This window comes from Chelonoidis abingdonii, chromosome 1, assembly GCF_003597395.2.
Source record: "Chelonoidis abingdonii isolate Lonesome George chromosome 1, CheloAbing_2.0, whole genome shotgun sequence".
Lineage (NCBI taxonomy): Eukaryota > Metazoa > Chordata > Testudines > Testudinidae > Chelonoidis > Chelonoidis abingdonii.
Window position 1 is genome coordinate 261,601,380 of NC_133769.1, and position 25,985 is coordinate 261,627,364.

At 37.4% G+C, this 25,985-nt stretch overlaps 1 protein-coding gene across 9 annotated transcripts in view; it reads right to left on the reverse strand.

Moving 5' to 3' along the window:
• Positions 1–25,985, reverse strand: part of ARHGEF7 (Rho guanine nucleotide exchange factor 7) — a 232,028-nt gene that overhangs the window by 10,976 nt on the left and 195,067 nt on the right. For 3 of the 9 annotated variants that reach the window (XM_032764970.2, XM_075061486.1, XM_075061487.1), the window contains 3 exons: positions 24,602–24,826; positions 22,276–22,369; positions 13,530–13,619 (listed from right to left, as the gene is read on the reverse strand). In XM_032764970.2, coding sequence (XP_032620861.1) covers positions 13,530–13,619; positions 22,276–22,369; positions 24,602–24,826 — 409 coding nt within the window. Of the gene's footprint in view, positions 1–10,282; positions 10,460–13,529; positions 13,620–14,147; positions 14,746–22,275; positions 22,370–22,916; positions 22,938–24,601; positions 24,827–25,985 lie in introns of those variants that run through there. The other 6 variants (XM_032764967.2, XM_032764968.2, XM_032764969.2 and 3 more) reach the window with 6 other exon arrangements.

The following is a 25,985-nucleotide window of genomic DNA, read 5'->3' on the forward strand; positions in this document are numbered from 1 at the left end:
TATTGCATTGAGAAGCTTCCTAATGTTGTAATTGCTTTTTATTGTTGCCACCATGCGGCTCTCACCGCTCTGGCCTCAGATAGCTGTTTATCTTGTTCCCATGAAAAAAAGTAATTTTGTATTTCAGCCTGTCATATTCTATTTGCACTTCACAAACACCTGGTGATAGAATATTAAGAGAGGTATGAAGAAACAAAAATTTTTCAACCTGTACTAAAAACATTTTAGTAGGGCGACTTATACAGTATTTGCAGAAAGTTCAGATTTGATGCAATAACCTACAAGAGAAAAATGCAAATCTCTATTAAACTGTTTTATTGCCCTGATGATTTTATTTTAAAAGAGAAACCATATTGACATTGCTACATTTACTTGTAAATTTCCATTTGAAATAAGTTTTTATCTCAACCAGAAAATCTAACTTTGTTAACGGCGGGTGTGTGACTAAATCCCCTGAAGGTCTTTGAAAATCTCAAAGGCCAAGACTGAATAAATCCTCAGCCCCTCTCCAGACTGTTTTCAGATGACCTCCTTGCAAGCTATGGCATAGGGGGCATGCCTATGGAGTGGGGCTGGGGGCAGGAGGGGTGTGTTGGGTGAGGTTGGGCTGAAGCATGCAGCATTGTAAAGACGCAGCAGTGCTGCACCTATATGGCAGACCCAAGAGGCCTGTTCAAATTACACCTTAGAGGCACAACAAAGAATCTCATCCCAAGTCTTTTAAACTTTATAAAGACGGAATCTACAACAGCAGTAACCTGTTATTTTCATTCTTTAAAACGTAATAATAACTGGGACCTTCCCAGCAAAAATGTTTGTATAAACCTGCATTTGTGAACAGTCCCACTGAAATCAACAGGACTTCTCAAGTAAGCACAATTACACATTTCCACTCTGCCGGATTGGGACATTTATAAATAAAACACCTTCATGACGACATACTGGCCTGGTGTAAACTGAAAACCATTACAACGCAATATATACATAGAACAAACCCTCTGAAATCTCAAAAAGAGCTCAATCCAAACTGGTGTGGTATAGTACAAAAATGTTGACCAAAACCCATGAGTAGTAGATAAGGGCAAAAGAGGTCATAATTGAAAAACAAACAAACAAAAATCCCACCTTTGAAATAACTTTTAAAATTCCTAAGTATTTTTTAGAAGTGGGGAGGGAGGTAAGTGAAACAGATGTTGGTGAGGATGGGGAGATGAGGCAATCCGGCAGCAGACCACAACTGCCTGCTGACCTGAGATGAGATTACTGATATTCCAAAAAGGACAGTAGTTTCATAGTCAGATATACATCCAGACAAAGATCTACAACATAGCCAGGTCTATGCTATTTGGTTCTTAAAGCTCCAAAATACCAATTTAAATAAAGAAAAAAATCAATCCAAACATTATTAGGCATCCATGCAAAAGTGCAAGAAACTTGTAATATTACTCCTGAGGGAATTCTGCACCATAGCACGTGCACAGAATTCATGCCCCCCCCCCCCCCCCGATTTCTTTGCCTCTCTACAGAAAAATGAGTTTCTGACAGGGAAGCAAAGAGAAGCTGCAAGAGTAGTCACGCACCACTCCCTAGTTGCATAGGTACATCATTTCAGGCACCCAGAGAAGAGGTAAATCACTTCAGGGCTGGAGACATCCCAGCCAGTGGCTCTTACTCTGAGCTGGAATCAGCTGCTAGTCCCAGCCGGGCTAGAGGTAGGAGAAGATGGGACTTCCTCTTCCCCTGCAAGGAGTAGCTGGGGCTCTATCAGACCCACTGCCAGAAAGCTCAGCATCCTCCCCTGCATCCTGCCCCCATTGCTCCTCAGCTGCAGGGGGAGGGGTCACTGTGCAGGGAGCTGTTCCCCAATTCGCACAACCTCCATGCATCTGGATGTCCCATACCCAGGCACTCCCACCAAGCCTCACCCTGCATACCCAGAACCCCCCAATCCCTCCATACCCAAATCCCACTCCATTGAACCTCAACCCCTGCATCTGGAGCCCCCTGCACCCAGACCATCCCCCACTGAGCTCCCTGCACTCGAACTCCCACCCTGACCTGCCCCACCCCTCTGCATCACCCTGAGCCCCCACATCTAGACCCCCACACCACTGACCCCCAATTAGCTGCACCCCCTCACCAAGCCCCACTCCCCCAGCATCTAGACCCCCATACTGAGACCCACACACATGCATATTCCTCCGCTGAGCACCAAAAACTTTTGCCCGGAAGCACCTGCAGAGTCCCATTGCTCCTGCACTTGGCACTTTCCTCACAAACGAGCCTCTCTGCATCCAGATCCCCCCACACCTAGATCCCCCACTGAGCTGCCTGCACCCAGATTGCCCCACACAAGAATCCTCTCACGCCACATCTGGATCACCCCACAATGAGCCCCTCCACACTTGGATCCTGCCTGGTTGTGCCTGCCTGTCCCACACTTGGTGTGCCTGGCACAGACGGCCACGGCCCCAGGCTGTTTCTGGGGCAGGCCCAGGCCTTGTGCTGTGTCAGGGTCGAGTGCAGCCTCACCACTCAGTCAGTGTCTCCGGGGTGGGTGGTGGGGAGGCTGCAGGGTGATCTCCCACCTTCGTGCAGCCAGTGGCCTGTGCTCCCCATCGCCATGCTGGAGCCTCTGCAATTATTTATTAACAAATAAAAATTGTAGAATTTTGCATAAAATTTTAAAATATTGTGCACAGCATTTTTAATATTTTGGTGCAAAATGCCCTCAAGAGTATAATATAATCATGGTTGTTTAAAATGTCCGAGCAAACATGTTACTCCATTCTGAGCAAGTTGTATATAGTGAAGCTGCCTTACCCTTCCTGTGAACAAATTACAATTAAGGCACATATCCTGATGGCATGTTTTACTATTGAGATGACTGTCACAAAATAAAATTAGAGCATACATGATGCAAAACTGTACAACTGAAAAAAAGCCCAACAATGCCTGACACAGAAAACGCAGAGTTGAAAGTTATGCCAGGGTTATGAACTCAATTCACTACATCCAAACACACACAACCTCTATCAACAAGGAGAGACACAAGCTTCTATCCAGCAGTAAGACTTCTGTTTTTCCAGGGCTGAGGATGAAGCAGCTCTGATGCTTCCTTCTAGCAATATCCTCCAAGGCACAGGTTCCACTTCTAGAATCCACAAGGTAAGAGAAGTACATCTGTACATCAGCTCATTCATGGTACTCTATGCAGTATTAAGAGACTTCAGAATCACACTCTGTTAACATGGGAAAGGAAGATATATACTTGCAGAATGCACATATTAGATTCCCTCAGTGATCACAGTCCTTTTAGTCAATACTGACTGACATCTTCTAGGCATGGATTATTCACATGGGAGGGCAGTTTCAGACACATCTGGAACATTCATCAAGCAACAGCCTATGACCACTTATATTAAGAGCTGCTGAGACATCCACATGACAAAAATGGCCAGTTGATCTCACTCTAAAACCAGCAGGACATCATGACCATTTAGCACAACTCCAAACGAAAGCCAGAATGCAGAGTGGATTCATCCAAGTTCTCCCTGGCATCCAATGCACCTATTGTTAATGCGATTGGAATGGACTACAAAAAGACGCATGCAAGAACACATTGATATACGATGCAGCTCCACTGCCTTCAAAGAAGCTGCCTTGGAGATGTGTCTGACGGTTGGTTCTGAATCTGACATTAGGCACACTATATGAGGGTGTCTTGATAAATGCAAACATAACAAATCATATTTTAAAAGGTAAGTGCAAGGTTGAAAATAAAAGATAAACTTAGGCCTTTTCCTAGACTCAGTCCTTGGACTGGATTAACTAAAATTGTTTTTAAAAAAACTATTAAGAGACAAATACTCAATATACAAACTATAGTTTAACCACTGTTAATTTACAATAATGGCATAAATAGGGAGTATCATTGATGACTAGACTGAACTTGTACAGATTTAATTCTGTCTTTAGCTTTTCATATTTTCAATGGCAAAAAAAAAAAGTGGTGAGGGGGCAGACTTTTACACTGACCTAAATCTTTTGTAACTATATAGTTTTCACATTAACGCCAGACATTCTTGTTTTCTATATCTCTTTCTACAAGAGCTGATTTTTAATAGAATGGAAAAAAATTCTATTCTAAGAAATTCTTTTAAAAATATCTACTAATAGAGTTGCTGGGCTTGAGTTTCAAGATCTAGTTAATAGGGCTGTCGATTCACTGCAGTTAACTCAGAAATTAACTCAAAAGAAATTTATTGCAATTAAAAAAGTAATCACAGTTTTCATTGCACTGTTAGTACTGATTGTTGTTACCTGTTCTTGAATATTCCATTATTTCACAACATCCCAGAAACACTCTACACTCAGTATGCGTTACTGGTAAAGCAAATGATTGCAGTGTCCATCCAGTATCAATCAGGTACGCCGTGACTTCAAGATAGCTGTGATTGCTCAAGGATGTCCAGTGATCACCAGTCAAAGCAACAACTAGGGCATTTTTCAGAAGCTCCAACTTTGTGGTCTTCTCGTTGTAATACAGGTCATGTATTCATGATGGAATGGCTCCTTTGGAGGGAAAGGTGTATGACTGATTGGAAGATGAAATTTGAATAACATCTTTCAGCTCTCTGTTGTTTACAATGTTGAGTGGTCTGCAGTTCATAGCTATCCACTTTCCAATAGCATTGGTTAGGCTGTTGTACTTTCAGGATCACTACAAGCCTCTGGATCAAACAAACTCTTTAAGCGTACTCTGTTATGGCTGATGGGATTCATTGGCAGTTGGTATGTTATCTGTAGCACAAGATCTGGAGGCAAGAGCATGTTTGGCATGTAGGTTGTACTGCAGACTTGAAATACTTTGATGGTATTGGAATTTAGCCCTGCAATAGCAACATATAACCATCTTTTTATGTAATCAAAAACTGTGATTAATCGAGACTAATTTTTTTAAATCTCTTGATAGCCCTATTTATCAAGCTCAGTCTTGAAATAAGTAAGTTTTTTTGCCGCCACTACTCCCCTTGGAGGGCTGTTCCAGAACTTCACTTCTCTGATGGTTAGATACTTTCATCTAACTTCAAGCATAAATTTGTTGATGGCCAGTTTATATCCATTTGTTCTTGTACAACCACTGGCCCTTAACTTAAATAGCACATCTCTCTCCCTGATGTTTATCTCTCTGATGTATCTATACAGAGTAATCATATCGCTCCTCAGCCTTCGTTTGATTAGGCTACCCCAGCCAAGGTCCTTAAGTCTCCTCTTGTAAGGTAGTTTCTCCATTCCTCTGATCATCCTAGCATCCCTTCTCTGAACCTTTTCCAGTTTGAAATCATCTTTGTTAAACATGGGAGACCAGAATTGCACCCAGTATTCCAGATGAGGTCTCACCAGAGCCTGGTACAATGGTAGTAACACTTCCCTGTCTCTACTGGAAATACTTCGCCTGATGCATGCTAGGACTGAATTAGCCTTTTTCACAGCTGCATCATATTGACAGCTCATAGTCATCAACTGAAACACTCCTCCGTCACTTTGATAAGTCTCCATGACCTTTCACTTTGCACTAGGCCTGCCAATTAAAGATTAATTCACAGCATGATTAAGGCGTAAAATTTTAATCTGTTAATTGGACTTCAGAGTCAGCAGGGGCCGAAGGCCCACACACGTGGGGGGGGGCAGGGGGGAAGGCTTGTGCCCCAAGAGGCTGAATGTAAGGGATCACAATTTTTTTCTAGTGGCTGGGGTCATGATTTTTTTCAAGTCTAACTGGGGTCACCAGCATAAAAAGTTTGAGAAACACTGCTCTAAAGTTTTACACTGTTTTATTTTTGAGTGCAGTTATGTTAAAAAAAAAATCTACATTTGTAAGTTATACTTTCACGATAAAGAGCTTGGACTACAGTATTTGTATGAGGTGAATAGAAATACTCTCATCTTTTTCACAGTGCAAATATTTGTAATAAAAAATAATATAAAGTGACCACTGTGACTTGGTATTGTGTTGTAACTGAAATCAATACGTTTGAAAATGTAGAAAACATCCAAATATTTAAATAAATGGTATTCTATTATTGTTTAGCAGTGTGATTAAAACTGTGATTAATCGCAATTCGTTTATTTAATCGCTTGACAGCCCTACTAGTTAGATATCTAACTGGCCATTTGCATGTACACTTGTGGTATATTCACATGCAAATTAGACCAGTGCACACTTTAAATGTTCAACTTTTCATTGCATTATTCACATTCTAATCATTAACACAGATGAATATTGCTGTCAGATCAGGTACCCAGTTGCCCATTGAACGAACTTTACAGAGTGTTCTACTGTGAAGATTCTGTTAGCCCTAACAAGCCTAAAAAAGAGTGAGCTGCAGTCTGTACTTTCTTGTGCATCAACTGAATTGTTAACCAGGTTCCAACTGCAGAACTAAAATTTTCTCTAAGTCTAACGTATCAAATACCATTGAAAACTACTAGGCTGTGATAAGCTTCAGCACAAAGGGGCTGCACAGATGTAGTTATTAGCTAAAGACAGAATCTGACATGAAGAAACTTTGTTGCTGGTGGTTATGCATGAGTAAGAAAGAACCTAGCATGACTTTCTGATCACAGGTTGAGTTTGTAGGGCTGGGAACTAAAAACCCATCATTTTATTTGTATGCCAATATGTCAAATTCAGTCATTTTTTGGAGTAGAACCAATTTTAAAGAGTTTATAGACACAAGTAAATCCCTGAAAAAATAACAGGATGCACAGCTGGTATATATGAATGGAGTAATACTAAATAAGGGGCTTTCTACTTTTGGAATAATGACAGTATGAAGAGCCCTAAGAAAAAATTTCAAAGCATATACAAAGAGTACTTACTTTACATACAAAATTCCCCACATTTCCCTAATTGATACAGATGTTCATCAGAAAGGATTATGCTCACCATTCAGTTAGATGGCTGTGGGACTAGAAAAGTATTGCTACATTAGTAGCAAAACTTTAAGACCACAGATATATGAACTAATTTGTACTTGTGTGCCAGGTCCTCTGCATATTTTATTCAATCTTTTTTAAACGGATCCAATTTTCTCCTGAGCAACTGCTTAGCCTACTTAGTCTCATATTAAGGGGGGAAACACTACTTCCATAAATGGAAATGGGAAACATGTTCTCTAGATGACAATATCTCTGGAAATGGAAAGTTTTAAAAGAAGAAAAAAAAAATCATCAGGACACAGAATAACTTGTACTATGATGGATTACATTAGACTTCTAGATTACATCACACGCAAATCATACGTGAACGCCTTCACTAACGCAGGTTGGTTCTCTTATTTTAGCATTTGGCTTTCATTTTAATATGCTACTTTCAGAAAAGCCAAACAACAAATGTGAAATTGTGAGTTATGCTGTCCTTTCCCCTGTATAATGATTAAATATTAGTCACAGGCTAGCAAATGCAAAATTTATTTCAACTGTACATAACAGATGTCCTTTTTTTTTATAAAACAAAACACTTAATTGCTATATGCAACCACAAACAATAATAGGCATACTGTACAATACAATGCAACATTTAGATATACATCCAGTTTGTATTTTCAAACGTCAGTCATCTACTAAAGATGGCTTTTCCCATTCACAAATGAAATGCACGATATATAGCTCTGTCAATGTTTTACATCACTATATACACATTACTGTGTTTTGGCAAGATTATGCAAAAAACACAAATAATATAGCTTGGTGTCAATTTATGTTAAATACTCATTTAACAGAAACACCATTTAAGCCACATGAAAAGGAGCTGACAATGGCTTAAACCTACCTTCTAATTCAGATTCTGCATTCTTTCAGTATAACACTAACTGTACACATATATTTTACAGAATTGCATAAACATAAGATACTATTATTAGCATGACTAAAGTTCCACAAAAATAGAAACACTGAACCTTTGGACTGAATACCATCATTTTCACACTGGTATTTTTTAAACTTCTTGCATTAATACTTCTGATTAGTTGACAATAGCTAGTGATCTGTAACATTGAAAATGCAATGATTTTTAATTCTGCAGTGATGTTGGCACTGAAGATCATCATCATAAAACAACATCATTCTGATGACAGTTAATGATTTAACTGCTATAATAATTAATGGTGGTAAACTCAAAGCTTTGGTGCATAGAAAGTCAATAAAATCTTCAGATCTGGGTAACAAAAGCATTATTGTGTGTGATAAAGGAAAGTTTAAGTGCAGCAACTATTTCAAAAACTCATAATATTTACAGTACATAATATATGTAACATAGTATTATGTAAATTAATAGGCATTTAACCAGTGCAGAAAACATCATTATTATTCCACCAGAACACTACTGCTTAAAAAAAAGAAAATCAGGGGGAAAAAATTATCTATGCTTTCAGCATTATAAATTGGAAGTGAATCCTCTATGTGACTTTTAAAAGAAAAATGAAAGCTAAGTGGTTTACAGAGGCATTGTCTGATATAGCATGGAATACATACACCATATATTTGTCCTCTCAGCAATTTTTCCTAGTTAAAATTAGATACAGTACATACATGTACCTTGTCACCACAGAGGGTCAATAAAATGACTAGTACAATAATAAACCCCTGAAATTTCTTTCTGATAAGCATCTAAATTTTCATTATCTACAGTAACAAGTAGGTTATCAAACACTTAAAACTAATAGTGAAGTTTTGGATATGAACTGCTTCTAACACAGCTTGTCCATTTTGACATCCTTGAGGGATCGTTCATGTGTAACCACTGGTTTCCTGCTTAAATCACCTGCAGGAGTTTAAGATTGCCTCAGGACTTGTAAACAGTATGATCAAATTCCCAGGCAGAAACAACTGCACCTATCTTAATGTGTTCATATAGTGATATCAGAACACTGAGCACTGTACATGTTTGAAATAAAAACGAATCTTAAGGAAAGCAGAAAAAATGTTATCACCCTTTTAGGATGTGGCTGTTTTCTTAATGCTAATGTGAACAAGGATTTAGAATACAGAAAATTTTCATTTCAATTCCAATTATGTTATCCACAATACAGAACACAACTTTCCCCCACCAACGTCCCAGACGCAGAATATATATTGTGTCACATTCAGAACTGAATAGATAATGTGTCAAAGCTAAAGTTACTCTGAATGAAGAGCTGGTTGCTGAAAACCAACATGCTTATGAGAGCAACTACAGAACACAATCAATACATGTCTCAGATGTATACAGACTGTGAAAACCAAAACCAGGCATTCTACTTTTAAGGACTTCCTACAACCCATTTTGACCACAATTATACCAACAGTTTCAGATTCTGAACACTCAAGCTTTCATAATGGGAACCTTTCTGACTGTTTTTTTTCAGATTGGACTTTGTGGTTTTCATAGAGAAGGACCACTGATTTATTGATAGTTGTGCATTTTACTAGGCAGATCAGCATCTAAAACCTGGAACCTTCCATACTACTATATGCAGTAAAGTGACAGTATGACTACTGGTAGAGTGAACTATATACTGCATTTAACAACACAGACTTCCAGGTCTTTAAAACAACTGCTTAACTTGTGAAAAACGTATGATTCTTCATCCATGTCTAAGCAATGAAAAAAAAGACAGCAATATGAACATTTTCATAGATTATCAAACACTCTGCCATACAGATTGCCCAGATAAAGGAGTATCTGAATAATTTTATAGTTCTTGTACTGCGTATTTTAAAAATTATTTTCTCTTGTTCTCCCTGCTTTATACTTTGTGTTTATAATACATAGAAAATTAGACCCCTATAAGGCTAAAGTAGTTCCATATTGCTGGCACTTAGCTCACAAACCAGTATGGTTTCAGTACAGAATACAAAAACGTGCTGTATCAGGAGGAAAAAAAAAAAAAAGGAATTGCTGCTACACTGACCAAGTCAAAAAACAGTCTATTCAGAGCTACAAATCAATGGCTGTCACTTTTAAAAAACCCTAAAGGTATAATATCCTTAGCAGGATATACACTCTCGATTTAGAATGACTTAATTGTATATGTATTAAATTGGCAATAGAGCCTCCCATGAGGTACAATTGAAATATCAGAAACGCTCTCAAAAGTTGTTAAAATATCACATTGAAGAGACAAGGAACAGCAAGAAAACATCCAAGAAAAGCAGGCTGTGATACAACAAGCATTTGTTAAGAAAAGCTCAGAAGTGCATTAGTTCTGGTGAGAGATATATGAGCAACAGCTCTTACGAGATGTAGACCCCATTCTGTAACTATGGGCTGTCCATATACTGTCATAGTCAGAGTCTTCTGAGAGGTCTGAAGGCTCCAAACGAGAAAGGCTACTGCGACGACCCAAGGAGTCTAGACTTGATTGGTCATCATCAGCCAAGACGTGATTATGCATCAGGTCAGTGCCTTGCCATGCTAAGGATGTACGGGTGAAATGAAATGGTGGATGTGGATAGGCAGAGGTGGGATGAGGAGGGGAACGTAAGGAATAGCCACAACCAAAACACATGAAAACAAAAGCAAAAGGTGATGGGAAGAGAAGGAAAAGAGAAAATATTGTTAAAAAGGCAGCAAAGCTTTATTCTTATTTTTGGTTGGGTTTGATGTAAAAATTACACTTGGCATGTAATAACTTTTGAACTGTCACAATCTAATTTTTTAATTTGTTTTAAATTTTGAGCAGTTTTATTGAAAATATATGTCCTGACCTGAGTACCCTTGAGATTCTTTGATTATTATTACGAAAAGGACAGTCAACTCTAGTTAACAGAGAAATTTGAAAGGGGAGAAGCACAGCTACAACTTAGCTATAACGAATCAACTGGAAATCTTTTTACAAAATGCAAAGTTGAGAGGGCTAATCAAATGTTGCAAGCCACAGTAGTTATCTCAGATCAACTCCAAAATACTTTAGACTTACTATACTATTTCCAGTTACCTCCCTGCCAAGACTAGCTATCCACAGTAGTCATTTTCATGACTGTCTCTAAACTTACCTTCTCGATATAATCATTGTAAAACGTTTAGGGTGAACAAGGCGGTATAAAAATGCTCTCTCTCTTCTATTTCTATTTTGAAGCTGGGTTTTTGCTTATGAAAGGTAAATGCTTGGAAATATTTGGAAACTGAAACTGTAGGTGGCCATAATGTGAGCTACTACACACGTTGTGTTACTAATGATGTTAAACCCTTACCTAGAGAACTAACTTATTTTTCTGAGAGCAAGAAAGAATGCACAGCAAAAGACCAGATTTATCAGAAGGGAAAGCCCCACCCTTCATTCTCTGCTCTTCATTTCCATTGCCCCATAATCTCTCCAGATTTTAAAAAACAAAACTTCTTTTCCCCCCAAGTAGTAACAAAAAGCTGCTGTCCTACCTCCGATGTCACTGCCTTCCAATCGACTGGTGCCCTAGCCGTGCTGAATTTGCACTTCCAAAAGCAGCACCTCCTGGATGCCAAACAGAAGGTGCTACTAGAAGAATTGCCAAATCAGCGCTGTGACGGACAGGCAGAATGTGAACACAGAGGTAAGAAAGGGGTACAAAAAGAATGTGAAAATTTTAATACACTGTCTGGTAATTTTTGAAATGCACCGTTACTCTTACAGAAGCAATCCCAACACCAAATGGAGTGTCTCCACCTCTGATGGAAAGCTAGACATGGAATGGTAGAAAATCTAAAATTTTAATGCCAATACCCAGCCTTTACAAGAGAAGAGGTCGTGCATGTCACTGATACTTCAGCTGTTTCTTAGTGCGGTTAAATGCAAATAAAAGCTGTTGATTTTTGATGCATGTAATGATATCTAGTGCACTATGTATATTTCTTAAATATACATAGAAGGGCAAAAATAGGGGGGGGAGCAAAAATATACTTCGCATCAGTTGTATGTGTTTCTGTGTACACACACAACTGCATAATTAAAAACTAAATGCTTCACAAACCATTTCTTGTCAGATTATCTTTGAAAAATGATCAGCACAACTGAGCACAGTTATGACATTTAAAATAGCAACAGTTTAATTTAGCCTTATTTTGTTCCATAATTTATCTTTACAATTTTAAACAGTAAACTTGTTTCTTTCATTTTGATGAGGTAAGCCACAATAAAACAGAATGATCATAGGGTTAAAATCGAACATGTGGAAACTGAAACCAGTTCAAAACAGGGATGAGCTAACAAATTACTTCAATTTTATCACCTTGAAGACTTAGAACTTGATCAAATCGATCACAAAGACAGACCTGAAGAGTCTCTTTTCGTACACATTTTAGCTTGAAACAATGTAAATGAAAATTAAAAACATATATAAAATAACCTTGCAATAAATTCTTCCTTCCTACAAAAAGCCAAATTCCAATATTAAGTACATTTGCATGCAAAGTAGGATTTTTCAAGGTGATGAGAAGGCAGGCAACTGCACATGCGTTAAAGAATTTGTGCACTAAATTTCAAGTCATATTTTGTGACTTTCCAATTGCCAGTCTAAAATGTTTTTGCTTGGAAATAAAGTATGTACAAAAAACTGTTTTGGTAATAAACACTGACAAATACTTGGAAATTAAACAATTTAAATGGGCAGTGAGTTATTTACAATGTCCACACTAATAATTCCTAACAATAAAATCACTAATTATCTCAGGATCATTTTACAGCATACGAGAGAGATAATTCCTAAACAAGGTTTATATTCAATGGCAAAACTGTGCAAATCGGAGCAAACTGAACAGCATGCTCTCCTCCCTTACATAAATGTTAACGCATGCTGGTGGATTTCCCTATGTGGAGTGTTTTACTTACAACACAAAGAACCTCCACAACTTCAGCTTTGTTTTAGATTAAGTGAGGATGTGCACTGTAAGTACCAATTAGCTGAATGTAAATTTGAAAAACCGAGAATGGTAACCTTACCCAGCACAGAGATTTAAGAAAATTAACAGTTGCTCCCTGAAATTATTATAAGAGGATTAAAATTTGTAATAGTAAATATTAAACAGCTAGTGGCAAAGAAAACTTTATTGTCCCATTTACCCTTCCACAACAGGAGTGAAGGTTTCCCAGAAGCCCCTGAGTAAAACATGCATCTCGTTGAACAGCACCCTCACAGGCATAAAGTAGATATAGCCCCAAAATCTGAAATGAATATTGCTCTTCCATTTACCTCCACACTTACCATTTTCTCTCAAGAAAGTGTATTGCAAGTGTCATTAAATCCAGACACTTCCCATTCCTTGGTGCATGCTTGATACAGGTTTCATATCATGGCAAATTTAGTAACATGGATTATATTCACCAAAATTGGACTTCAGGCAGGGCTTCTGATGCTCTAAGTAGAGTGCCCAAGCACCCTACGTCGAGACCCACTCCAAAGGCTGATTTTCTTAGGACAATCCCATTACTTGTAGTGTTGGGACCCACCACTGTTTTTGTTATGTATCTAAATAGCATTTTGGTAAATTAATTCAGCCTTTTCTAACTTACTTGAATTTAGTGTTTGGCGCGTTTTGGCACTTGTGCAGTATGCTTCAATGACCTTAAGAATCTGAGCATCTTCTTCCAATGCAGCTGTACCTGAAGTCAACAGAAAAATAAATCTTTACCATGGCTCTAGTTATTAAGCCAGTCATGTAATTGTAAAGTCATTTAAAGCCTAGAGACAAGCACCAGATAAATCAACTAAGGTTCAGCTCAGTGATTCTATTTATTACCCCCACAAATTGTAGCTGATATCTTAATCTATATTCTGGAGTGAGTTTCAATGAGTGAAAAGAGTTTAAAAAAAAACCAAATATATACTTAAATGTTGTTATCAAATGTATTGAAAAACACCTCAAAACTGGGAAATTAAGTCATACCAAAAGAAGGTTTCTGAATATTTTAAAGCTGCCCCTTTCTGTTTCTTTTCAAAGAGAGCTATGTGGAATATAAGTGTTTTGAAGAAGCACATCTTCCCTCTATGGTATTATGCAAACAGCAATCAGACACAAAAAGTATACCCAAACAGTTATTAGTTGCACCTTAATTCATATCACAGTTTAAGTAGAGAAACACAAGGAATGGAATACTATCTTTCAGTAAATAAATCAGAGCATCATGTAGTTCAATAACTAAGTCTTTATTAAGGTTCACAAGTGAATCATACAATTTTTCCATAGCAATACTATGAAAGGAAGTCTAGCATTTTGAAAATTAAACTGAGCATAATATTACAACATTTACTGTTGTACAATTTCAGTCTTGTGGCTATCAGGAAAAGTGTCACTTACCGCATGAGTACTTTTGTGAAATTTGACAGCATCTGACAACTATTTCCAGACTGTGTTAAGTGAAGCTTGTTAGGTTTCTTAGCAGAGCTTAGAGCAGAGAAAACATTCCAGATACAAAGTTCTATGAATAGTTGCTTTGGAGTTAATTAAAAGAAAATCCATGTGAAGCTAAATCTGTTCTTCCTGGGCTTCAACTAGATCCTTCTATCAAAGCTGCTTCAGCTAAGAACAGGGCGTGAAATCCTGACCACGTTTGAAGTAAATGGGAGTTAAGTCTTGACTTCAGTGGAGCCAGAATTTCACCAAGGTTGGTTGGTTTGTTTTTAATTTTCCATCCATTTTTTCCCATCCCCACAAAGCTTTATATACCATTGGCCTTGAAGATTTTCACTGAGAGCATATGAATGTCTTTCAAAGTCAGCAATCTTCTCCTAGCAAGCAAGACATCCAGAAATTCCCATTTTTATTTTCAATTATTTATGATCACAACCAAACAGTACTCTACAGAATATCCACCAGTGATGACTGTTTGCAAATACCACTAAGAAGAGCTCATAGCAACATGATAGTTTCTCAATAACGTTTAAGATGTACAAACATTTCTCACCTATTCCAAAACGATTTCCTTTTTTTAATAAATGGAAAAAATCTGTCAGCAAAGCAATTCCTCTAGGCAAGGTGTAACACCACTGTACTGTTTTGTACAGTAGAGATGGAGAACTAGTAATTATGTAGGCATTAACTTTCTTACATTATACCCAGGTTCATGGAAGCATTTGGTTGATACATCTCAGCTATCTGATTTATTTGTTCAAAGCGCAATTAACACTCAAGGACAATAGCATGCTGGTGACTACTGAAGTTCTACACAAATATCTGATGGGATCTGTTGTATTGCGACTGCATTGCAGAAGTTTCTTTATTACTTAACTGATCTCCATTGGTCAGAACATGTCAAATTCAGCATTGTCTCTCAACATTGCTTCATTTCTATTCCTAATTATAGCAGCTGTGACAGATTAAAACATTTATGTTTCAGCAGTTCTTGAAATTAAAAGATTGTCAGATTAGTAGTGACTTGTTTGTTTTTCAGTTCTATTCTATCCTTTCTTCCATATTTTAATTCTTTATTTCTCACATTCTCCTCAAATAATCAAGTTTGTGACATAGCTGCTTTTAAATGGCATAAAAGCGAAATACAAAGGCATTTTAAGATCACAGATCCAATTCCCGTCCCCATCAGCCCATCTGTAACCATCATACCACTCACTTAAAAGGCATAGTAATGAAAAGGATGTTACAACTGTTTTTAAATTATGTGGCTTCTGCATCTCTAACTAGCCCACTGTATCAAACAGTTAGTACTAGTAATTAATATTTTACTATTGGGAAGCAGCAGTAAGCTCTACAAACTTTAAGATAAATACTTAAAGGAAGTATGCTTTGTAAATTTAAAGAGTAACAAGAAAAATGGTCTAATGTAATTATGTTGTATGTGTCCTTTAAAATGGATTTAAAATAAAAATATCAGTAAAGATATAAATGTCTTGGAAAAAAATGTCATTGCCATGTGTTGATATAACAGAACAAAACTGCCACATTAAAGAAAGAGCTTCTATTGCGCTTACCTATTATTCAGCAGAATCTGATTAAAAAACATTTCCCAAAATGTTCTCTTCTGTGATCCGGGAAGACTGAGAGAACAAAAAACAGCACCAACTTATTTTGTACTGTGGGGAACCATTACTCTCTTTTGCTTTGAAGATTTTGAGAGGACAGTAGATTTACATAAAAAGGAATGCCTCTTATTTGATCAGTCCAGAATGAAAGTGACGATGCGGAAGGGATAAAGCAAATCTTGTTTTAACAATATCAAATAGAAAGTCTAAATACTGGGGTGCAATTGAGTGTCTAGTATTGAATGAGACTACTGATATAATAGTCATCACAGAAACCTGGTGGAATGACAATGGGAACTGGTAATATCAAGGTACAAAATATATAGGAATTAACTGAGTGGGTCCCGGTGGGGTGGGGAAGACTGGCACTCTATGTGAAAGAAAAAATAGAGTCAAATATAAGAAAAATCTTAAATGAATCAAACTTTACCACAGTATCTCTATGTATAGACATTCCATGCTTGAATAATAAGAGTATAAACAGTAGGAATATACTACCAAACATCTGACCAAGATAGTAACAGTGACTGTATAATGTCAGGGACATTAGAAAGACTACAAAACCAGAAAACCCAATAATAATGGGAGATTTAACTATCCCCATAGTGACTGGGTAAATGTCACCTCATGACAGGATCTAGAGATAAAATTTATAGATGCCATAAATGACTGCTTTTTGGAGCAACAAGTCCTGGAACCGACAATAGGAGAGGCAATTCTTGATTTAGTCCTAACTGGAGCACAGGATCTGGTCCAAGAGGTGAATATAGCTGAACTGCTTGGTAATAGTGACTATAATGTAATTCAATTTAACATCTTTGTAGGGTGAAAATACCAAAGAAATCCACCACAGTAGGATTTTAATTCAAAGAGAAAATTACACAAAAATGAAGAGTCTAGTTAAACAGAAATTAAAGGGAACAGTCACAAAAGTGAAAGGAAGCTGCATGGAAACTATTTAATAGAGGCTCAAACTCCATGTATATGCCAAATAACAACAACAACAGCAGCAAAACCAAAAATGCCACCATTATTAAACAGCAGAGCGAAATAGGTGGTTAGAGACAAAAAGGTATCCTTTAAAAACTGGACGTCAAATCCTACTGAGGAAAATAGAAAGGTGCATAAGCTCTGGCATGTAAATATAAAAGTCTAATTAGGAAGGCGAAAAATGAATTTGAAGAGCAACTAGCAAAACGCAAAAAAGTAACAGTAAATTTTTTTTTAAGTACATCAGAAGCTGGAAGCCACAATCAGTGGGCCACTTGATTATCAAGATGCAAAAGGAGCACTCAAGGAAGATAAGGCCATTGTGGAGAAGCTAAATGAATTCTTTGCAATGGTCTTCACTGAAGAGGGATGTGAGGGAGATTCCTATGCTCAAATCATTCTTATTAAGCAACAGATCTGAGGAACTGTCCCAGACTGCGGTGACAATAGAGCAGATTTTGGAATGAATTGATAAACTGAACAGTAATAAGTCCCAGGACCAGATAGGATTCACCCAAGAGATATGAAGGAACTCATATATGAAACTAAAGAACTACTAATTGTGGTTTGTAACCTATTGCTTAAATCAGCCTCCATTCCAGATGACTATAGATAGCTAATATAACGCCGATTTAAAAAAAGGCTCCAGACATTACATTACACGCTGGTAAGACTAACTTCAGTACCAGGTAAATTGGTTGAAACTATAGTAAAGAACAGAATTATCAGACATACAGATGAACATGATCTGTTAGGGAAGAGTCAACACAGTTTTTGTAAAGAGAAATCATGCCTCACTAATCTATTAGAATTGTTTGAGGGGGTCAACAAGCACGTGGACAAGGGCGATCCAGTTTCTGGACTTCCAGAAAGCTTTTGACTCCAAAGGCTCTTAAGCAAAGTAAGCAGTCCTGGGGTAAGAGGAAAGGTCCGCTCATCGAACAGTAACTGGTTAAAAAGATAGGAAACAAAGGGTATTGATAAATGGTCAGTTTTCACAATGGAAAGAGTTAAATAAGGATTTGTACTGTGACTTGTGCTGTTCAACATATTCATAAATGATCTGGAAAAGTGAATGACCAGTGAGGTGGCAAATTTGCAGATGATACAAAATTACTCAAGATAGTTAAGTCCAAAGCTCACTGCAGAGAGTTACAAAGGGATCTCACAAAACTGAGTGACAGAGCAACAAAATGGCAGGTGAAATTTAATGTTGATAAATGCAATGTAATGCACACTGGAAAAAATAATCCCAACTAAACAGACAAACTGATGTGGTCTATATTAGCTGTTGCCACTCAAGAAAGAAATCTTGGTGTCATTATGTAAACTCTGAAAATGCCAGCTCAGTGTGCAGCAGCAGTCAAAAAGGGAAGCATTAGGAAAGGGATAGATAATAAGACAGAAACTATCAAAATGCCATTATATAAATTTATAGTACACCCACACCCTGATGTACAGTTCTGGTCACTCCATCTCAAAAAAGATATATTCGAATTAGAAAAGGTACAGAGAAGGACAACAAAAATAATTAGCAGCTTTCATATGAGGGAAGATTAAAAAGACTGGCTGTTTAGTTCAGAAAAGAAACAACTGAGGGGAGAGATGATAGATGTCCATAAAATCATGAATGGTGTGGAGAAAGTGCATAGGGAAGTGTTATTTACCCCTTCACCTCACACAAGAGGCAGGGATCACCCAATGAAATTAACAGACAGAAGGTTTAAAATGAACTAAAGAAAGTACTGCTTCACACAACGCCCAGTAAACCTGTGGAATGCATTGCCAAGGCCAAATCTGTAACATGGTTCAAAAAAAAGAACTGGTTAAGTTCATGGAGGACAAGTCCATCAATGGCTATTAGCCAAGACTGATGGGTCCCTAAACCTCTGACTCCCACAAGCCGAGACTGGATGACAGTGGATGGATCACTCGATAAATGCCCTGTTCTGTTTGTTCTCTCTGAGGCATCCAGCACTGGCCACTGTCAGAAGACAGGACACTGGGCTAGATGGGCCCATTGGTTTGCCCACTATGGCTGTTCTTATGTTCTTAAAGTGGAAAGACAGAAGGAAAAGAATCGCTTTTAAAGAAGAAAATATTGTAGTCAAATGATGACCACTGTATATTATAATCTGTTTCAGGTTTTCTAAATTTTTAAAAACTTTTTTTTTGCCATAAATCAAAAATTATATTCAAAACCATATAAGCCAATATTTTCTAATTTGGTTAATTACTGTTTAGCATCAAATGCCATATTTAAACACCTAAACAAATAATGGCTTGGATATTCAGAGTTGCAAAGGCATTCTCACAGCTTTCATTAAAATTTTCAAGAGTTGGCCAGAGTATTTACTTTCCTAGACTCCCACCAAGTTTCTTTTAACTTGTTTAATAAAATTATATTAAAACTACTTCAAACAAACTCACACAATGTGGATTCCTTAAAGGGCTGTGTATATGCTGTATTCAGTTACAACCACCACAGAATGCAACAACAAAACTAACTTCTAAAATATTTTATTGGGCCAATTTATAGTAAGGACATTGACAAGATGTCTTGGTAGGATGTAGAAGACAACACACTGGAATTGGTTTAAAAGGCCAAAGCCACAACTTTTATTGGAAAAGCTCAAACCTGGAACTCTCTAACTATATGTATATGTAAAAAAGGAAGGAACAAATTTCTTCCTGGGAGGCCTTGTATCAGTGCTTGGTAACAACGTCCTTTCTTGAGAAGGCCTTATGTCTTCTCCACTGTCTTTCTTTCCATCCGTATGCAAGGTTCTAGTGAGCGGGATGCTTGCTTATGCAGCTGTCACATTCAAAACAAACAGCCCAAGCTTTATAGCCCAACTATGTCATGCAAGGAAACTTGCAAGTGAAACAAGTCAGCTATCCACATCCACATACTGCTCAACTAAAGTTTCCATCAGCATGTGTAAACATCATACCATTCCCTTCACTAACCTAAATTCCTATCATAGGAAATCCACAGCACATCCTGGGGGAAGAGAAGGCTCCCACTGTATGCAGCAAGTGTCTGTGATGTTGCACTCCACATGCTTTATGAAAATATGCTTATGAATTTGAATACGATGTAACTGGAATATTCTTTATGCAAAAGGTCTCTTGTAAGGTATCATTACAAAGCTTATAATCTACTGAGCGTGTTCATCCTATTTGTTTGCATGTATTATTTCTATGTCTGAAGTTAGGAGAACAGGATATAAACTTGAATTACTGATGTAAACATATTAAATGGAAGCCATTAAGAATGCTTCAGGATCAATGAACTGTAAAAGGCTCTGTTTACTTGCAAACCTTCCCGTGTACGTGTGGGCAGCCCAGGAAGAATGGAGGCTGGGGTCTCACAGGACATGTGATCATGTCACCTGAAACTGGAATCCATCTTAAATCTGGCATTTTTTCATTTAGAAGGAGGGGTCAGGAGCCAGAGAGACAAAAAATTCTTGCCTTTTGCCAAAACTATAGAAGGCGGTGAAGTAGGACAAAGAGGTGGTCAGTCATGAGAAAGCCCCTGCTTTCCACTTAGGATGTCTGCTGGAACTAACAAGGACTGTACTGGGGAAAGGACTGGGCCCAGACTAGGAAGGAGTCTAGTCTGTGAAAGAAGCTTATTGGAACATCTCTGAGGATGAGATATTGCCTGTAATCAGCTTTTCAATGTATTAGGCTTAGACTTGCGTGATTTTGCTTTATTTTGCTTGATGACTTGCTTTGTTCTGTCTGTTATTACTTGAAACCATTTAAATCTGACTTTTTATACTTAATAAAATCACTTTTGTTTATTAATGAACCCAGGTTAAGTGATTAATACCTGGGGGAGCAAACAGCTGTTATCAGTGTTATAGGGGGCGGACAATTTATGAATTTACCCTGCATAAGCTTTATACAGAGTAAAGTGGATTTATTTGGATTTTGGATCCCATTGGGAGCTGTGTGTCTACGTGCTGGAGATAAGTAACCTGCTGAGCTGTTTTCAGTTAAGTCTGCAGCTTTGGAGGCGTGGTCCAAAACCTGGGTCTGTGTTGCAGCAAACTAGTGTGTCTGGCTCAACAAGACAGGGTTCTGGAAGTCCCAAGCTGGCAGGGAAAACGGGCTTAGAGGTAATTTCAGCACATCAGGTGACAGTCCCATGGGGATTTCTGTGACCGAACCCGTCACAGTGTCTCATGGGAAAAATTCCTTCTCAATTCAAAGTATGGTAATTCTTTATGACAGCATTCACTATGTGCTTCACATGTTCCACAAACTCTAGACAGGTCTCTCTTCTAAGAAGCCCACAACTTAAGGATACAGAGGTAGACAAAAACTGAGGAAAGCAAATGTGGTTTGAGTACATGAACTAGTTCCATCTAAATGTCTTAATTATTTTAAGCACCGCACAAACCCGTTATCACAAATGTTACTTATCCATTCACACATGTGAATCAGGATATGTTAGTATACATTAAACAGACAGAACTGGACTGAAGTTAAGATGGTAGAATAAAGACTTTTTTCCCACCTGGATAACACAGTTATTAACACTTATCTTTTCTTTCATCCTTCCTACTCCCCCACACTTCTATTATCCTGCCAATGCTACCTTTATACTTGCTTAAGCTTTTGTTCTTTATGATATTTTTTATCTATAAACCCACCTTGTTTCTTGGAAACTTCTCTAGCTAGCTTTGTTATAGCCTATGGAACAGGACAGTCCAGATTTTTCACTGACCTCTGTCATAGATAAATGACATACGGAAAATACCCCATTTCTAAGGAAATATCAGTACAGTTGTTAGACCTAAAAAATGACCTACCCTGAAAGACATCAGTGTCAGTACCAGGACCTGTAGGTATCTGCTTTCAAACCTCCCACTCAATGGGAACTTTGAAAACAATCAATAGTCTACATACTTAATTATACCTTGGGAAGGTAGGATACTATTTTTAAACTCTAAATTGCTCTTCACAGACCTAAAGTTACTGTACTCAAATTTACAGTACTTTCTTTCACTTCATGAAGGTACTTACAGAGTAAAAATTTAACCAGAGAGTTAAGAAATGATTTTCCAGTATATTGAGATCATTTCAGTACAAACCATTCCTATTATTTATTTATTTTTTGCTTGTTGCCAATTAATATAAACACCAAACTAGAAGTATTGGTACCTAGAGAAAATTGAAAACTGCAACCTTCATTGAGGAAAAAAAAATATCATCCATTTCTCTGCAAATTTATTTTTTTATACACTAGCACCTTGTGAATACACAGATATTTCTTACTTTTTCTCAGTGCAAACTCTTCGTCTGATGGCTTCCGTTCAGGCTTGCGCTTGGGAAGCAGCTTTTTCATGGTTTTAGGACTTTTACTGAGATCCTGGGTGAAAAGAAAAGAAAAAGGTTTTCGAAAAAAGGTTCCAACTGCTGAAATTTTAATGTGTGTTTAAGTAGCTGTTAATTGTAAAAATCTTATAAAGTTACATCAAAATTTTGCTGGCTGATATTATTTTTGGCATATTTCAGGTTTACTTGAATCCATTTATTCCCCCCAACCCCACTGGCTGTTTGCATGTTATTCTTTTAGTCCTATTAACAGAAATACACAGCAATGCTTCTGTAAGTATGCAGGCTGTCTGGGAGACAGAGCAAAGGGAACACTGGCAAGTGGGACACAAAGTATTTTTCTTAACTTCTGAGAGGTAGACCCATCTTATTTAGAAGCAGATAAAACAAGCCCTAAGGTGGAAGGTTGGTAGGTCATACCCATCTATTTCTTTAAATCAAAATTTGAAGAGTGCTTGTTATAGCTTTGAACAGAGAGAAGTACAGAAAAAGAATATGGTGACAGAGATTCAACACTTCCACTCTATAGTGAGTCATGCTAGTGCATAGGGATACAAAATACATACTGATCTACCCCTTACCTTCAGAATACAAGACAGCCTCTATACATGTGTAGAACAAGAAAGTGAAAAGATGAATGAGCAGGACAAAGAACAATGAGGATGAAGATAGGTTTCAAACATTCAGTCATATATTAAGCACTGGAAAGATGAGCGAAATTTTGCCACATTTAAGAATTCAATAAATGTTATACATACCAATGCATGAAAGAAGTTCACTTATATTTAATTTAAAAGATGGACATGCACTGCAGCTGAATAAGCTAATGTAGTAATTAAACCAAAATGTTTAACCTTCAAATTAAAGGCCGTCTCTCTCCCCACATTCCTTTTGGTTTTTTTTGCCAAAGTGTTTCATGACAAAAGATTGACCCCATTTTTTAAACAGAGAGCACAATTTGTGTGCCTAAAACTCATCTCCTGCATGCACACTCAAGATATTTGCAGAATTTGTTAGTTGTGTAAACTCCTTTGGGAATTGTTCTTAACTTTAAATCAGAACCATGACAATGCATGAAACAAGCTTTTCAATACAAGTTTAGTATTGCTTCTGAATAAAGTATAATACTTTTCTGCCATATGCCTATTACCTTGCCCTTTTATAGTGCACCCCCATCACAGGATCTCAGCATGCTTTACCAAAGTGACTAACCTCTATTTCCCCCATTTTACAGCTTCTAAACAGAGAGACAAAGTGGCTGTGAGTTACCCATGGTCTCACAGGAAGTCAGTAATAGAATCTCTGACTTAATTTACTAGACACAGCTGCCTCTGTCATCAAATTACATGCACCATCAAATTCTGCATAAACCAAACATTTTAAATATTTTTCATTTTTACAGACAGGAAAATTTAGTGATAAGAACAAGTTTGTCTACCACTGCCCCCTTTTGTGGCTTAATAAAAATAATTTTGTACAGCCCAGATTAAAATCTGCAACATTAAAGGATGCAGCGTGGGGCATAAAAAAAGAACGAAGAATCATTACACGTCATCATAAATGATACCATAATTTGAAGTTGATGCACAGAAAGTCATATACTTTAACTTCTAGGATTAAATTTAAAGGTTTACTAAGTGCATGTAAACAACAGTTTAATACTCAGGAATGAAATTAGTCATAACAATTGTAGATATTCAAAATTATTTGAGACTCCTATGCAGTAGGAAATGCCAGTTAGATTGCTGATTCTGGACTCTTTCTCCATTCACCAGCGAGCAGCGGCAACACTTCGATCTCTGGAGTTACCGAGAGAATGTCTCACTTTGCTCACTCATGACACTGACTGGACAATTTTAAAATAGCATTGTCTCACTGCAAAAGGTGTTTCTTGTGCTCTACTGGACCAGAGGGATGGTAGAAGTAGAGCAGGATATAGAGAACTAGATATATGGGAAGCAGGAAAAAAAAAAACTAGGAGAAAATCTCCATGGTTCAGATAGGGATGCATGAATGCAGAGGATTTCCACTCCATCTGCCCAATAGATGATGATGATGATGATGATGATAATAATAATAATAATGAATACAAGTGGGCACTAATCAATTACCACTGTTTCAGTGTTAACTTAAATTAAGTGAAAACATATGCAATATGAACACACATACAGAACTACAGAAGATCATGATGTGAAAAGAACTGAGTTACACCTCTTAGTGTAGTCCTGTACTTTAATGGTAACATCTCTGGGTTCCAATACCTCACCTCTTTATAACAGAGAGCTGCTGAAGGCCGTAGTGGAGGTGCAGGTCGTAAACAGCTCAAGCTCCAAGGTTTGGGAGTTTTAGGAGGTTCCAGAGGTCCCCAGTTTATAGTGGTATGTGGAGTCCCATGATGTGAAAGATGTGGAAGCGTGTGGTATGCAGGAGTCAGTGGTATTGGTTTGCTGTCTGAATGTTTGCTGGATGGTGTTACTGGATGAGAAGGAAGCTGTCAAATTAAGAAGTAATTTTCAAAAACAGAAAATCATTTACACTGGCTACCTAACATTTCTATTTATTACAGCTCCAACTAGCACAGTTTTAAAATAATTGTTATTGACACAACAGAACATAATTTCATTCAAGAAACTATTATTGTCTACCACACAAACAGTATGTATTGAACCACAACAGCTATGAAATCCTTGCTCACACCCCTTTCACGCTTCACATTTAAAGAGTAAGCGCAAAAGAACAAATAGCTTAACTCACTCAAATTTAGAATTGCCAGGAAATTACCTGCAGAGCAGGTTGAAACTCAAAAGTTCTGGTTTGTGGTGACATTTGGAAATTAGTTTTTGAACTGAATCAGAACAAAACAAATATTTTCCAAATTGCCTGCAAATCAGCTTAATACATTTTTCATTTGAGAATTTTGTTACAAATTTTAACATGTTCTCCATTTTCCCATTAATTTTCCATTATTTCATAACATGTCCGCTAGTACTACCATTAACATCATAATATGGCATAATAGTTGAAATATCTTATTTTATATTTTATTTTTAAAATCATTGTCGACAGCTGCTACTCAGTGCAGACTGAAACATTTTATCTTCTTTTCTAGGTCCAAGTGTCTCCTCTGTGTTGTAATGAAACAATCTGACACAAATAAAATACACGAAATATAATAGTTAACATAAAACTTAAAATAAGAACAGAATGTCATATTATGATACGTCAAAAACGGCAATGTAAATTGTGCATGGCTCTTATTGACATATTATGAAATGATGGAAAAATAATATACAAATGAAAAAAAGCTATAAAATAAATTATAATTAAAAATGATACTTCAGAATTTCCCAAAAGTAAGGTTTTTCAAAACTAAGCCCTGGTCTACACTACGAGGTTAAGTCGAATTTAGCCGCATTAGGTCAATTTTATAAACAATGTGTCTACACAACCAACCCCATTCCGTCGACCTAAAGGACTCTTAAAATCGACTTCTGTACTCCTCCCTGGCGAGGGGAGTAGTGCTAAAATCGACCTTGCTGGGTCAAATCTGGGGTAGTGCAAACACAATTCAACAGTATTGGCCTCCAGGAGCTATCCCAGAGTACTCCAGTGTGACCACTCTGGACAGCACTTTCAACTCCGATGCACTA